This window comes from Coptis chinensis, chromosome 2, assembly GCF_015680905.1.
Source record: "Coptis chinensis isolate HL-2020 chromosome 2, ASM1568090v1, whole genome shotgun sequence".
Classification (NCBI taxonomy): domain Eukaryota; kingdom Viridiplantae; phylum Streptophyta; class Magnoliopsida; order Ranunculales; family Ranunculaceae; genus Coptis; species Coptis chinensis.
In genome coordinates, this window is record NC_141457.1 from 44,458,955 (window position 1) to 44,476,413 (window position 17,459).

Genomic DNA, 17,459 nt, shown 5'->3' on the forward strand with positions numbered 1-17,459 from the left:
AGATATCAGTTGGTAGAGGGCTTGATTTCGGATTTGGATTTCTGTCACCAATACTTTGCTCGCCTCTCCAAACCAGTAAACATGGCGTTCAAATTGTTGATCCAGGAGCTTGATACAAATGAGTTCCGTGATATTCGTTATGGCGACGACATGTAATGACTATGCTTTTCGTTTGCCTTTAGTAGCTTAGTAGAAGGGTGCTTGGTGTTCTTGAATAACCCCTTTCCTACTTATCCTTATTGTAAAATAAAAAAGAATCTTTGGATTCTTTTGTGAAAACCTTCATGTTGGTTCAGAATATTTTTATGTTCTATTTATTCTGGAATCTAATGATTTGTTTTATGCATTTTGTCAACGTTGTAACCGTGTTTGGACCTCTTTGCTAGATTTTTAGGCTAATAATTGTTCAAGCTATGAATTTGAAGGGAAAACCAGCTTAAGATTTCGGCACTACACAAGTATGACATTAATTTTCTCAATTAAGTAATCCGGATTTGTTTAAATTGGTTAAAGGCCTGAATAAAGCAGTTCTGTATTTGAGCTGTCACTTTGGTTAGTTGTTGTTTATATTTGCTCTCCTTTTATGACATCACCTCAATGATTTCCAATACTCAATACTCGTAAAATATTTATGTTGGGGACTTGGCTTTTGAGGAGAATGCAAGCAGGTACAAGTGTTTGCTTCTTCTTTTCTTTCGTCATGAATGATGGAATGCATACTTACACATATATTGTTATTGAATATATTGCAACTGTTGGCTACAGGGAGGATCTTACGGTGGAACAGATGATTTATGGTGATACTAATGATTTAGGATCTTATGCTGGGGACTTGGCTTTTGAGGAGAATGCAAGCATGTACAAGTGTTTGCTTATTCTTTTCTTTCTTCATGAGTGATGCAATGCACTGTTGCTTGGCAGTTGCACTGTTCATCCAACGTATGTACATTGGTAGATGCATATAGTTGCATTTTTTATTAAATAGGGGATTCAAGTTCTTGGGCCAACCTCCCAAGTCTTGACCAGTAGGCCACTGGACTTCACTTGAAAATAGGGGATTAGGGAATAAAAGTTTTAACCGTCAAAAAAAGAAAGATGGTAATAATAATTATAATATAACAATAATAAATAATAATAAAAATAATAATGATAATGCTTAAATCCCTTAATGGGATTCATTATCTTCCCAGTTTTGGTACTGTATTCAGTGTATATTTGCATATATTGTTCAATGGGGCAAACAATGATTTGCATGTGTAAGTGATATTGGGCTTGGGGTATAGCCTATGCTATAACTTGAGGTTTTCCATCTTGGTTGATGAATTTTTTATCCAGACAGTAATTTTCGAATTGGTAAGCACAATTTACACTCTAGAGTGCATGTAATTTTAGAACATGTAATGCTACTCTCTTGTATTTATTCCTGGGTGGTGTAGTAGCAAGAGTTTCCTTTTCTTATTTTTCTAGGCGTATAATTGTTCATCTCATGATATTCTTTGTTGTTGATTTTATACTCAATATAGTATCGTCTTGTTGTATAGTGATGATGTATCACTCGATGGATTACAACAGGAGTTGGAGGAACATGGAAGCTATGATGTGAGTGATTTCATGATTTCTCCTCTCATTTTTCCTTTTGTTACATCTATAGTGACATTCTGAAACTTGAATTAAGTTTTAGTAAACCTCAATCTGAACTGTTGAGGTGAAGTTCTTAAACGAAAATCTCGTAATGTCTGATTCCTTCCCGAAGGTGAACTAAAGGTATAGTTTTGTTTGGTTAGTATGGAACCTAAATTTCACACTGAAAAAGTTCTGTTTGGTTGTTTTGAATTTCGAAGTTTCTTGTCTGTACATTGAATACATGAATGCGTGGTGTTTGTCATGAGTTTCATACACTTTTGTCTTTTGTTATCTTTCTTGTGACATTTTTGCTTCTCATATTCTCATCTGGAATGGACATTCCTCCAGATACTATTTTAGGGGCTAATTTAAATTCAATGCCCTTCCTTGGATCAAGATCCCTGGTCTGTATGATGTGTTTTAGCTTATTTTTCAGTTGGATACTCATCTTACCTTGAAATCCTTCTCAGCGAAACCTGTCCCTTTTGAAATTAATGATCCCAATTAATTTTGGCTAACACTTCCATAGAGATAAGCTCAAGATTGTTATTTCACTGAAGTGATAATTATAAAATTTTGGCCCAAGTCATTTGGGGTCTTTCACCGTATGGTCGGAGAGAACGTACACCATACTTTAACAGTGCAACGTGTAAACAAATTGATTTGTTACATTCACTGTATAATACTCATGGTAACAAGTGATGTTATTAATGATGATAAAGTTTCATGTGGGCAAGTTGGATAGTGACAAGTTCAATTCTAAGAACATTATGCGTTTGGTTTAGAACTTCAAAGGCAACAGTGATTGAAGGCAGCGATTGATATTGTTATTGATTGTATGTGTGGTACTTGGAGCATGTGATCCAAGATTTCCTCAAGAAAGATTGGTATTATATATTTTAGAAGCAAGATTTTAGAATATTTGCAGTTATTCACTTTTCTAGTAAGAGTAAATTAAGACACTTGATTAGCAAAGTGATATATGTGTGGTATTTGGAGCAAGCGATTAGAGATTTCCTCTTAATAGGTAACTGGATATATGTAAAATATTTTTGATGTCCTACTTGTAAAATAAATAGTAAATCTTTCTCGAGGAAATCTCTGCATGTGCTCAAAATACCAAATATACATAAAAAATTGTGAATCCCTTAAATTTATTATATTAGATGAATTTGTAAAAAAAAAAAAAAAAAAAAAAAAAAAAAAAAAAAATATATATATATATATATATATATATATATATATATATATATATTAGATGAAATAGTTTCTGAATGGTTGATTGTGATTTGTTTCTCATTCTGTAGGTATCTATTCTGTGATGATTTATTTGGAGAACTGGTTAGGTACCCTAAGAAGCAAGAGTGGTTTATTGCATTGTCATATGCTCCCGTCATCACTGAAATTTAACTTTACCAACCAGGAAAGGAAAAAAAAAGAATAGCGAGGCAGGTCATTTCTCTTCAATCAAACTGGGGATGGTCTCTCTCTGAAACAATTTTATACCAATTCTGTTTCAAAATCTGATATCTAGTAATAATGGATGCTTTTGGTCTGTTGCTTTGGTACGATTTCGTTCTCCTCAGCATTGACATTTTAGTGCTTATTTATGTCTATTATTTAGTTTACTTTATGTTATTGCTGTTTCCTCTCTTGAAGCACCTGGCTTTTATCTTTTCTCATTATATTGCTTTGCTAGTAGATCACCTTGTTATATCCTGAAAACTATAGTAGGTAGACCATGGCATGCTCTTTCTGATACAGGAGAGAAGTGTTATAGCTCGATGTCGTAATATGTATTCCTTAGAGAGAGAACTATTATTTGGCCAGAGGAAGTGTATGACTGTATGGTCCACTTGTGTTAGAAGTTCATGCTAATGAATGGCTTTAAGATATTTCTGAGAACACTGAGGACAGGTTCCAATAATTCATCGCTAGAGTAATTTGTTCTTTTTTGCAGGTTCTGAGTGCACGTTTCTATGATTACATACAAGCACTGGAAAAATCAGAGCTGGTTATAGCAACATCAAGTGATCTGATTGGAGTTGAGATCAGGAGTACCGGCCGTTTCTCAAAAGAAAAAGAGAAAAAACGATCTGCTGGTTTTGCTTTGGGGGAGAGGATAAACATTCTCAAGGTAATTTGGTTCTACCAGTTAAACTGCGGATATCAGAATAGCAGATAACTTTTCTTGTCATCTGATATTATAAATAAAAGAAGCCTTTATATTTAGATAGTTTAAAATTTTACACTAGGTTTTGAGAAAACAAAAATAAAAATGCATGTACTTTAGTTGTTGGCCTGTGTATTTGCGAAAGAAAAAGCCTTTCAAGAGAAGGTGAAATCATATTTCTCATATCAGGAATGTTTCAACCTTTAGAATCTCTCTTATTCAGTTATGCAAAGTATGTAATCAATGAATTGTAAAATATTTACTGTAAAGTACGCATGACACGATTGGAGAAATAAATTACTTATACTACGAACAACCAAATAAAGATATCTACATTTGTTATTTTCTATATATGGAGAGAGATAACTCCTCTATAACTGGGTTGGGTTAAGGGATTAAATCCTTGCAACTGTTCTACTCTACTGGCAGAAGAGAAGAATGAAAGAAGAAAACAGATGTGTGTAGTGCATATCTCGATGCACGTGGATGACACTGTTGTAGGGGTTTAATTCCTCGACCCAGTTTTAGTGGAGCTGAATTGTTGTTGAGATATTGGATTTTTGAGAAAAAAATCATTTTAGTACGGAAAATTGAAACCTTTTGATTTTTCAATCTTGTGCTGTTTCAGGAAATCAATCAGCCTGCTTTGATTCCACATATAGCTGAAGCTAGCTCCCTCAAGTATCCTTGCGAAGTTCTCTTCAGGCGCTTGCACAAACTTCTGATGGATGCTTGCTATTTCGGAGTACTGAAAAAAATTGTGAATCCCTTAAATTTATTATATTAGATGAAATAGTTTCTGAATAGTTGATTGTGATCGATTTGTTTCTCCTTCTGTAGGTATCTATTCTGTGATGATTTATTTGGAGAAAAGTCCATGTTTATTGACATATTTGCAGGTAATAACAGTACATGTGCGTGAATTTCTCCATTGAATTATTTTAGTATTTTGTTCTCTGTGTTGGATTCACACTGATAGCTTCTTTAATTATGTGATTGTCCAATGTCATTTTGACGTTCTTGTTTATAACTGCCTTCTTATATTACTTTGTTTCATTCCAGTTCCATAACGCTAAACTATTTTATTATTTTCTAAGAAGCTTTTGTAAAAGGAAGAAGTTGGATATTTTCCCCCCTCATCTTGTTTCTAGTACTAGGAACCTCTACTGCATGGACATTTCAAATTAGAATGTCATTTCTGGGCTGTGCCATGTAACATTGGCTAAGAACATGTACATCGGTGTATTTTAATTTGATGTGGTTTTTTCAGGTCCATTCTCAGTCATTGATGAGCATTTCCGTTAAAAACTTCCTAATGTTTATGATGCTATTGGCCTAATGATTATGATTCGAATAATACACCAACACCGGGTAAGGTTCCTCAAGTGTTAACTGTTAACTGTCAAAGTTGGTGGTGAACATTTTATTTATTGTGACAATTTGTATTGCTTTTTAATTAAATTTTGAATGGTTGCACCACCAACCTAGTGTTCTGATATACACTTGCTACGTCACAGTTTCTGGTAACGTATACCTGGTCATATTTTGTTTGCCTCAGTTTCGTTGTATATGCTCGTCACTAGCCTCAGAGGTTGGGCCCAAGGTCTTGGGTTCGATTCCCACCTTCATGGGGCTGTTTGTTTTTTGCTACTTATAATTGCTTACTACTTAAGTGCTTGCTACTTAAAAGTTTATGTAAGTCAAGTTTTCCTACTTACACTTTTGGCATTTATAAGTAGCAAAATATACCAAAAAAAGAGAGCCTACCGCTTGTGAGTAGTTGAAAAACAAACACGCAAAAAAAAGTAGTCCACCACTGACGGGTTAGAATAAGTGGCAAGCACTTACAAGTACTCAAAACAAACACCCACAGTGATTAGGGAATGAAGTTTAACTATATATTAAAAAAAAACAAAAAAAAAGATTGCTCCTCACTAGCTTGTTGTTAAGTGTGCGATTACTCAAATAAATTAATGACACGGATTGTTTATCATTCTCAGATACTTGTGGAGATATTGAACTGAAATTTTTAGGATAAAAAACCCTTTTTGGATTTGGTGTAGTTTTACGAATTCCAGCAATTTTGTGGTGATTATATCCTTTTCATTCGTCTTGATCTGCATCAATTGATTTGAACCATGAATGTACGTGTGATTTCTTGTGCCAGCAGTATAGAGAGCTGTGAGCTTTCCTGTGCCAATGTTGTTTTCTTGTCAGATTTTAACAATTCATTTTGTAAATTACTCTAGTATTTATTTGCTTTTCAGTTCATTATGTCTCAGAAGCAGATCCCTTGCTTGGATTCGTATTGGAAAATGGTATGCAATTTTACTTTGACCTCATCTATCTTCGGCCACCTGTTATTTGCCTGCATACATGCATGAGTGTTTATAGGGAATACATTACAGTACTAACCAACTCAACCCGTCATGTACATCCAATAGTGGACCTCTATCGTTTTAGCGATCTATATTGGGAAGGCCAAACGGGGATTGAATAATGTCCATGGATTTTTGGACATGCAATATGCAGCATAAAATTTGTATGACAGATACAAATTTAAGTCATTTGAGAGCGTGTTTTTGTTTTACGGAAGACTATCATATCAGTGTATTAGATGATTGGAACACTGTTTTCCCCCTCTTTCTCTCTTCTTTTTAATTTTAGCGAGACTCATCCTATGAGAATTCACTAAACTCGAAAAAGTATGAGAAATAGCTGAGCTGAAAAAACAGCTATATGTTTTTACAGTTTAAGTTGCAGTACACTTAGATGAGAAACAATGAGAGTTTGAGAGTTCACATGCAACTACTGTAGGCATTCCTTTAAGTGCAAGATCTTCATTACTTGTAAAGTTATGGTAACTTGCACCTCATTCCAAATTTTAGAGGGAATTGCAATATTAGTCTCATTCTACTTTGGTGATACAAAATTCTCTCAAGGATTGGGTGAACATAAACAATTGCTTAAAGAATTTAGGGATTCATAAGAATTAATCTCATATGATCTCATTCTACTTTGGTGATACAAAATTCTCTCAAGGATTGGGTGAACATAAACAATTGCTTAAAGAATTTAGGGATTCATAAGAATTAATCTCATATGAAGGAACTAAGAGCATCATGTAGATCATTGAGATAGAAGGGCACCTTTGATGGTTTGACCACGGCAGTGAATACAGTCACAGGCGTGCATGTAGGAATTTTTATATTTTCCGTTGTGGCATGTCATTGTAGTATTGTACCGAGTCGAGGGAAAGAAAGTTTATGCTCTACTCCTTTCTACTTGTGGAACTTATTCCAGCTTACAGCAACTAACTAAGTTCCTCCTATACATATAAGGTATAAGACAAAAGGTTGAAATGATATAGGATAAAGTTTTTTTTTTTAAAAAAAAGGAAAATTCTCTTGTATCATTTGCAACCTTTTGTCTTGTGCCCTTTTAATTTGGTGTTGTCATTAGAGTTAATCTTCAGATTGCTTTGTAATTGGATAACATCTTCATGTTCGAATTGCGCAGATAAATATTTTGTTATGGACTCACTTAAAGCTGGTGTTGGACATGCATCTCAATAGCTTGTGTACTGCTAATGTGGAAACATTATGGGAAGATGATGTTCATCCTCACTATGTTATGAGGCGTTATGCTGAATTTACAGCCTCACTTATTCACCTGAGTTTTGAATATGGTGATGGTCAGGTTAGCCAGACGTAAAATTATAAGTCCCGTAGATGTTAGTTTGTGCCATGGGACTAACATATTGGGTTTTCTCCAGCTTGAACTGAACTTGGAACGGCTGTGAATTTCAGCTCATGATTTGCTTAATAGACTCACTGAAATGTTCCAAAAGCCAAAGTTGCGAATGGTGTTTCTTATTAATAATTGTTGTATGATTGTTTCTGTTATTAAGGTAAGATTCCAGTTGTGGAACTCGCTATTTTATTCACTCGAAGGGATTTAAACTACATCAAACTTCATCTGTTTGGAGATTTTAATTGCATCAGTTCACATGGTCATTAATTAGGAAATATCAAGGAATTTTAATAACTTATTTAGTCATACATTCATGTTAATTTCTGTCAATTTCATCCACTGCATCTTTAGCTCGCAGATGTATAAGTTAGTCGTTTATAGTATTTATATAGTTTTTTGGCTTAATCTATAAACTTCATGTGTTTGTGTAGGCATTGTTTTCACTTGTTTTTATTTTCTAAATGAAATTATATTAGTTTATTGATTGTTGTTTTCTTTCATATCTTTAAGTATTTCATACACGTAGTGACGTAATTGGTTGGGCAACTGCTCGGGGAAAACAATGTAATGTGGTTGTGGTAATTGGGAAGTCGCAGAATGCTAACGGGAACCGAAAGTACCAAGGCCGGATTTAGATTTGCGAGAGTTAGTGTATCGTTCACACAAAAAAGCAGATAAAGCTAATAAGAGAAATACGGGAACCAAGAAACGTGGATGTCCATTTAAGTTAAGATGTATTTTTCAACGCGGCACTGTCGATAGTTGGAAAATTGTCGTTCTTAATGGTATTCACAACCATCCATTGGCGAAGACCCTTGAAGGACATGCATTTGCTACTCGACTGACTATTCCACAATTCGAGTTCTTATCAGAGATGACTCAAAATGGAGTTAAGTCTAAAGAAATTTTGAAGTCCATCAGACATAGGTTTCCTGATAACCTATCTAGCATATATCAAGTCTACAATGTCAGGCACAAGGTGAGGACATTGGATATGAACGATCGCTCGCAAATGCAGAGATTGCATGAGTTGTTAGCAGAAAACCATTATTTCGAGGAGGTAAGAGAGGATATGAATACGGATGACATAACGAGATTGTTATGGGCCCATCCGGACGGTGTTAAAATGGCTCGGACTTTTCCAAAAGTTTTCATCATAGACGCAACCTACAAAACCAATAAATATCGGTGGCCTTTTGTACAGTTTGTGGGGGTGACTTCAACCTGGAAGTCTTTCACGGTCTGTCAAGTGTTGCTCCAGTCCGAAACAGCGATAGACTATGAGTGGGCTTTGTGTCAGTTTAACGGTTTGCTGGGTGAAGAAAGGTCATTTGTGATTGTGTCTGACAGGGACTTGGCCTTGATGAGCGTCGTTGATATTGTGTTTCCTGACGCGCACAAGCATCTCTGTAGATGGCATATCTCTATGTCGTCGCCCTTCGAAATGCAATGATTTTTTCCCACCACGAGAACTTGTAGATAAAAGGCGGTTCGTGGAACACTGTAGTAAAATCGAGGACTGAGGATATCTTCAACCGTAGAATTGCTGCTTTAGAAAAACACTATAGGGTTGAGTACTCCAATTTTATTAGTTATCTGCAAGAGACTTGGTTGCCTTACAAGGATCGATTCGTATGTTGTTGAACAGATCAACACATTCACTTTGGGAGTACAACGATCAATAGAGTCGAAGGGTCTCATGCTCAAATGAAACGTGTTCTAGGAAACACAAACAGACATGATTTTCTAAGTATGTTTTACTTGATCCATCCGATTTTAGAGATCCAGCTGTCTGAGATTAGAGGTACGTTCGAGAAGAGTCTGATTGTAATCCAGCACCACCACCGGATTCTTTTATTTCGTGAACTCAGAAATCTGGTCTCAAGAAAATGTTTGGACTTGCTTTATGAAGAACTAAATACCCGTGTAAGTAGTGCTGCTAAGGACTCTAAGTTCATTTGTGGGTGTTATTTGCGCACCAGTCATGGATTGTCATGTGCTCACGGAATCATTGAACTTCAAAAGCAAGAACGTTCCATTTCTTTGAGTGCTATTGATCCCTTTTGGAAAACTTTGTCTATTTTTTCAAGTGTGTCGGTGGGTGTTGGTCCCGATTGTAGACCTTCGATAGATATGTTTATGAAAATGTATGAAATGGCTTCTGAAGAAGAGCAGAGGGTTATGGTTAGAAAACTTATGGAGATTGATATGCCAGAAAGTACATGGCTAAAACCACCTCATGAGGAGGCGAAAACCAAAGGTCGGCCTAAGGGTAGCTGCAAGAGAAAGCTTCCAACTGAGGATGAGAACTCTTCAAAGCGAGATTCATCTGGTTTTGAACATTTTCAACGTGAGCATGAAGAGTAGGTCTCGTCGCAACAATCGGAATGTACGCCAAATTCTAAGTCTTCTCATAAAACACCTACACCATCGAAATACGCTACTCCAAACCCACCTGCAGAGAAGTCTTCTCCGAAACCACATTTGCCACCAAAAAAAAACCACACCACAGAATAACTCTTCTCAAAAATCACCTTTACCACCTAAAACAACCACACCACGAAATAACTCTTCTAAAAAATTACCTCAAAAGTTAGACATTGGCATCCTGAGGGGGCCGAGACATTACGGTTTAAACATTCCAAAAGAACTACACAAATATATTGTTAAAGTGGATGACCCTGTGGGTGATGGCAATTGCGGGTATAGAGCAATGTGCATTGCACTAGGAAGAAGTCAAGAAGAGTGGCCGTGGATGAGAAATGAGTTATTACAAGAACTTAATGACAACCTCCCCCTATACTGTACATTGTACACTCACAGTGAGATTAGGTACGTGAAACCTACAATTTCCCATGAATGCGGTTGGGCACCCCCTGGTAAGTGGATGAGCATGCCCTTTGCTGGATATCTATTTGCTTCGAGATTTAATGTCGTCCTCGTACATTTAGAAAGTATGTACTGCAATCTTATTTTGCCACTGAGAACCCAAGCAAATCTTGAGAGAGTAAAGAAAGTGTTGGGTACCGCTTACGTACAGGGATGTCATTTTGTCCATGTTGAACTTGTTGATGATTGTTCGGTTCCAAAACCGATGCGAAGATGGCGTAGAGCTCGACACTTAATTGCAGATAGTTGGGATACTGCATTACAAACAAGACAAGCGCAATTTACGGCATTAAACATTCCCAATTTAGTATTGGAAGACGAGCACACTAATGATGGGTCCGAAATACCAATAATAGATGTTGACTAGGAATAAGTCTATGTAATTAATGTTCATGTGGTTGAATTGTAATTTGGTTTTTTATACAATTTTCTTAAATTTGATGGTATTTTTTTGTCGAATTAATTGTGTGGATGTATGTATGTTTGTTTGATTTTGGAAAAAATGACTTTTGGGATTTGAACTTGGAAAAAACGATTTGTTTGTTTTTTTGCCACTTGAACGGTGTGGCCACACCGTTTGGAGTTAGTCTGAAATGACATGGCCACACCGTTTGGACTAGGTCCCAAACGGTGTGGCCATGTCGTTTGAGATTTGAACTTGGAAAAAACGATTTGTCTGTTTTTTTGCTATTTGAACGGTGTGGCCACACCGTTTGGAGTTAGTCTAAAACGACATGGCCACACCGTTCAAGAGGCAAAAAAATAGAGAAGTCATTTTGTTTCGTGTTTTGGCAAAAAAATAGATGTTTCGTGTTTTAGCAATTTGTCAATGTTTTATACATGGCATAAGAGAAATGAGAGTGGAGAAAGTGAAGAAGATATTCCAAAAGTTTGACAAGAACAAAGACGGAGGACTCAACACAAAAGAAATGTCATCTCTGGTAATCTCTGTAAACCCAAGAGTTCAATTCAATGATGAACAAATCACTGCCATCCTTGAAGAAGTTTTCAGAACTCTATGAGGAAACTAAACACTAGCATGCACACATAAGATTGAGAACTGACAAACAAACCATTCACATAAATAACCAGTAAATAATTAGAACTTAGTTTAACATAACCAGCAAGAGTAAGTTACATCATTCTCTTCCAACACAAGATAAAAATAGGTAAGCTACAGAATATAAAAGATTGGCTCTATAACACATTTCCAACAAAACTTCCAACAAGACTGTCAATGCTAAACACACTAAACCCTAAACTAACCAAACTCAACATTGCTAAATCCAATGCTCCTTAACGATATCGTCCGCCAATGAACTTGCACCGGGTCAAATTATATGCCTCCATGAACTCATTCCGTGCATCGTCTGGAATCGCAGTCCCACCCAATTGCAGGCCTTGATTGAGCAAACGAGAAATTTCATCGACGATAGGGTGCTATCAAAATTAAAACGAAAAACTACATTAGTATATACATTTACATTTATTTAAAAAAAAAAAAAAAAAAAAAAAACTAACGTTGTAAAGTATTAACTCACCAGATTATGATATGGAAGACTTTGTAGGGAGTAGTGATTAAGATGATCAGGGTTTATTATTCGAATATGACTATTGTTTTCGTACCAACTCATGTATCTACTAACACACTCCCATGGATAAAATGGAATGGGTCCTCGATGTTCAAGTTGTATCAAGTGATTCTGCCATTTACTCCAATAGAAAGACACAATATTAAATTTCACATCGTACCTGCGTCCGGAAGTAGTTCGCGTCGAGGTCTTTGGTCTTGGGGGATCTGAAGGTACAAACTATATATGACCCAACTGACGCACAACCCTCGAAACATTGTACTGCTCGACATTATCAAGAAAGCATATAAATCCCTCGAAAAATGCTATTTCATCCACCGGCCGTATAGCTCGGACTTCAGCATAGAGATATCATTCAACCTGTCAAATAGCATATGATCGAGGAAATTAATCATTAACCACATACTAATAATATCAATTAATAAATAAAACTATTTACATACAAAAATGCTTACATCGATACAAGTCATATTATCAATCATCGCCGGGTATGCTTCAATGCAATTTGTTGTGCTAGCATAAAAAATCGAATGGCGAGTACTTATGAGTACGCGACATGCTCAACTGATAGTCATCGTTTGGGAATGGCCTGAACACCAGGAAGTACTCATAAATCTATGCCTAGATTAATATAGACACCCAGTTAATATTGTAATAGATAGATAAAATTGACATTGAAAAGAAAAACAAAAAAACTAATACCTGTAGGAGAGTGAAATAACCTGAAACACCCTTCACCTTGGCACTTGTGGCAGTCCCAAGACCCCTATACAAGTAAGCCAGTAAGGCTGCACCCCACGCGTAGTCTCTGATCTCGGCAAATTTCATAAGCAGTCTCAGATAACAAACGGGAACTGCAGTTCCAGACGTGTCGGTGAAGGCGGTACATCCAAAGAAAAACAACAAATAAGCTCTCACAGCAAACCGCAACTCTTTTTGGGTTGACGCCTTCTTCACAACAACCCCATTTTCATCCCGTAAATCTTCATCCGTTACCTTCCCAACAAACTGCTTCATCAAGAAATCCATCCTAACTTTGGAAGTGAACTTATTGGATTTCATCTCCGCATCTATCTTGTCCATGGGTATGCCAAGACTTTGGTGGAGGAGTCTTTTTGTCTGTTTCAGGGTCAAATCAGTGTTCCCAGTCACTGCTTTGCCTCTGATCGAAACTCCTAAGAGTTGGGAAACATCGTCCAACGTGATTGTCATCTCGCCCCACGGCATATGAAACGTGTTGGTCTCTGGATGCCACCTCTTCACAAACGCAGAGACCAACACAAGATCCTGATGCCTATATACACCTAAGACCAGAGCACATAAGCCGGTCCTTTGAACCTCCACATGAAAATTAGAACAATCTAAACACTCTCCGACGATATCCCATTGTACCAACTTGTTTAGGTGCCCATGACACTTCAACACCCCTCGCTCCGCCTAAAACAACAAAAACTCAGTATTAATGTATGCACAAGGTTTCGTAATACAAAATTTAAATACTAATAGACAATATATCACCACCAAAAATTTGATATAATTCGATGGCTAAAAGTTGTCACTAAAAGGCTTTCGTGATAATTATGGTTGTCAGAAAAGTCGTTGGCGAAGGTGGTGTCACAAATGCATCATTGACGGGTTAAAATTGCCACTACAACCGTTGGCAATGCTTCCACATCCGCGACACCTATGCGATTGTTTGCAACCATGACCTAGAACGACAACTAAGGCTTGTCAAGAATCCCAACAATTAGCGTGATGACCCAAAATTGTCGGCTTAAACAAGATATTTCAATGGTTTAAAATCATCAGAGTTGCCAACAGCTAATTTCTTTCGCAAATACTGACAACTATCTCGACGACTCAAAATGGTCAATATAGCCAATTTTTCCTAACGGCTTTAAATTCTCAGAATGGCCTACACTTATAAATTATTCTTGAGAATCGTCATTAATTCTCAACAATGACGAGCTTTTCTTTGTTGAAAACGGCATAAACCAATACTAAAGCATAGTCGCTAAAGATTATAATATAAAACAATTAGGTACACCACAAAACCACCTCAAACAAAATTCCATAACCAATACCCTTTTTTATTAAAAATCAATATACATGACATAGAAGTACAAAACATTTACAATTTTTTATACTACATTACAGAATGTTTAGCTCCCGAAATCAATGGATTATCAGCAACTCATCTCGCTTAGTGAGTCCAAAAGAATTGTCGAAAGTAATGGCCTACATTGCAACAAATAGCCACCATATCCAGCTCAAGAAGAAATTTCCTGGTTACTGGAGACAGTTCCGAAAAAATCTAATTGCCTATGAAGCCAAAGGAATTTCCAAAAAATATAAGAAAAATGTTTCACTTCTATGAAGGGATTGATAATTGGAGCATAAGATGCCTTGGAAATACTTTGATGCATACCTGCAAGGCAAACATGATGTCTAATTCATCAACTTTTAGTGTTACTCTTTTTGATCTATCATCCCGAGATTGGCCCATTTTGAAAATTCCCTGCATACCAAACAGCCTGGGATTTGTTAGTTTTCTCTTGTAATATAGGGTCGCACCCAACTCAACAAGGCACGACATGACTATGTAATTGAGTCATGCACACAAATTGAATCTGATTGCAATACGAATATCGGTGTTTTTAGAAGATGAGAAAAATCATTAGGTTGATGGTGTTCCAAGCACTGGTCACCGAAAGCACTCTACACATATTTGAAAATTCCAGGAAGCCGGCGGGAGGAATTTGTGCTGATTTGCTCAAGTCAATGTAACTTAATGACCAAAAAACGTTCGCATTCCCTAAATAGTCTCCATCATACAATATGCCATCAACTTTCCCTATCACGTTCATAATTTCCGATTCTGAAGGACAATATGATAATTGAGACATGTCAATATTGAGGAAACAGGGTTAAGCAAAGCGGGACAAAATTGTATTAGCAAAGTATAAGATCATATTACGTAGTTAATCCAGAATCTTAAGGTGACAGCCTTATGCATACCTCTGGATTGAGTATTGAGATGCATTACATAGCATGCATTTACAAATATAATAATTAATGGCTAAATTCATCCGTTGCTTATTGATATCAATGTCTAATGATACGATGGATATAATTCATCTTGATGTTTCTTTTCTCTCTTTTTTTCGAGTCTAAGTGTGAGGTCATCACTATAAATCGTACTCAATCACTCTTACATGGAGAGACCATAATATGAAACGGAGTTATAACTAATGAATCAACTGAAAATAATGATCGAGCAAAAGTACGGGTAAATGTGAACATAAAAATTACCATCGGGATCAAATTCACGGTCATAAAGAGATATGTTCAAATCGGGGAAGTACTACTGCAAATAAGAGACACTGGATTAAAACTCAAAAGAAACCAAAAATACCAATATATATAATTATATATACAACTACAAGCCTAAAAGATATGGAAAGATACAAATCAAACAAAGAGTTTGTAGCTGTATACTGTTGGAGTTTTACTTAGAGGTGGACTATCCGCCTATGGAAATACACATGCTCATAATGGTAAAGAAGGTCCTTGTAATATTTCCTCAGCCCATATGAACCATTTGTTGCGTTTTGCGGGAAAGTTGAAAACTCGCTTAATTCTCCATATATGAATAATCACGGACGATGCCCTTGTAAACAAGGATAGGGAATGGAACTTAATTTGTGTTATCAGCTGCACAAAAAAATAGGCAATGAGTATCTTAATGGCCACTTCAAACTCTAAAAATGAATCTAAGGAAAGAGAGCACACCTCTCCAACGGTAGTATCCTTCTTAGTTCCACGGAAAAGCTTCACCATATAGCAAAGTCACGATCTGCGTTGACAAATGTATGAGTAACTCACAAACAAAACCTGAATGTTATAATGTGAAAGCACAGGAAGGGCTAATTAAAGTTTTTCAAGTACCGGTTACCAAGAACCATGAAACCATCAATGAGTATTTGATGACTAAAAACTGGGCAAAACTGAATTCCTTTTATAATATAGAAGTTTGTTTCCTTACAAACTTTAAGACGAAAGCAAGAACTTGGTTACAAGTTTTTCGAGCTAATAAATTTTACAAGTGAACTTATGTTGCAAGGATATAATTACGAGGGGCTATAAATGTGTAAAATTTAGGTTTTGCAATTACATTTTAGTTGACTGATGAAAACAATACATATAGTGTATGACACGAGTTATAACTAGATGGAAACTAAAGCGAGAACCGACTGTTGATGTTGAGGCGTTGGATGTATGGTATCCACTATAGTCGATTTAAACGTCCTTGACAAAGCTAAAGTCATATGCACAACCCTTACCTGCAAATGAAGTCAAAACCTTCATAGTCAGAAAAGGAGAAGGATGACTACTTTGGATGATTATGTACTGAACTTGGACTTAACAATGTTCTGCTAAAAGAGATTACAATGTTAGTTTCCTGCTTAAGCAAGCAGTCAATTAAAGGAGGTTTAAATAGATCCGATGATGCATTCTCTAGCTGTGACAGATTCATTGTGCTGCTAGAATCTCTTAATTCTGCCTCTACCATCTCAATGGCACTCCTGCAATGAATAGAATGTAGTGGTGTAAACATGTGTTCATTAAGGGAAAAAAATGTAGACTTGAAAATTTCAAATAATTATTGGTTTTAGTTCCCTACAGAAAAAACAAATAACGAATAAAAAGACTATGAATCACCACAGAAATATTTTTTCTTCTAGGACAAGGAAACAGATACCAATAGTTTGTTTCTTCAATGCAGATCTTGTAATAGACTGTGACCTCAATGCAGCTTACTTGATTATTAGCCATGTCTTTTGGCCCAATCTCAATCCTTAAAGGAACACCTTTCATTTCCCACTGTGAGTATTTCCAACTAGGTGAATCCTCTTCTATATCTTTCTCAGCACGGACACCGGCATTGCTCAATGTTTCCACAGTGGCAGAGCACACATCAAAGATGACTTGCATATCAGCGTCTTCGTAAGGAACAGGAACCACAATAACTTGGATGGATGCCACTTTAGGTGGAAGAACCAAACCTTTGTCATCACCATGAACCATCACCATGACTCCAATCTGTAGAAGTAAGAGAATGAAACGAAGTACATTATACTACTTTCTTTGGCTGGCAGATAGCGACAAGGACTTGCCAAGCAAATTTATGTTTTTCAGATTTGTCAAATGCACATCTCGTCTCTTCATACACAAGAATGAACAGTCCTACAAATAGCTAAGTGAACAGGAGATATAAATTACTTTCGGAATGAATCGACTTCTATAAGTTCTATATTAAATGAACTCTTGATCCGGCAAAGAGTCTATTGGTTTTCACACTCAAATTTTAACTATTCTAGGACGGTTGGAAAATATCGGTAGAAGTGCTTCTCATCCAATACCTTTAT

At 36.3% G+C, this 17,459-nt stretch overlaps 1 protein-coding gene across 16 annotated transcripts in view; it reads left to right on the plus strand.

The window, feature by feature from the left end:
- The first annotated feature begins 469 nt into the window (after positions 1 to 469).
- The window catches only part of LOC147516168 (vacuolar protein sorting-associated protein 52 A-like), a 38,023-nt gene continuing 21,033 nt past the window's right edge, over positions 470 to 17,459 (plus strand). The window contains exons 1-10 of one of the 16 annotated variants that reach the window (XR_015210960.1): positions 470 to 668; positions 766 to 1,353; positions 1,542 to 1,599; positions 2,931 to 3,188; positions 3,584 to 3,760; positions 4,425 to 4,541; positions 4,637 to 4,695; positions 5,067 to 5,167; positions 6,064 to 6,114; positions 7,316 to 7,824. Coding sequence is in view for 13 of the 16 variants with exons in the window: in XM_086588840.1 (XP_086444966.1) it covers positions 4,651 to 4,695; positions 6,064 to 6,114; positions 7,316 to 7,495; positions 7,572 to 7,598 (303 nt within the window). In the remaining 3 variants the exon portion in view is untranslated. The other 15 variants (XM_086588828.1, XR_015210959.1, XM_086588838.1 and 12 more) reach the window with 15 other exon arrangements.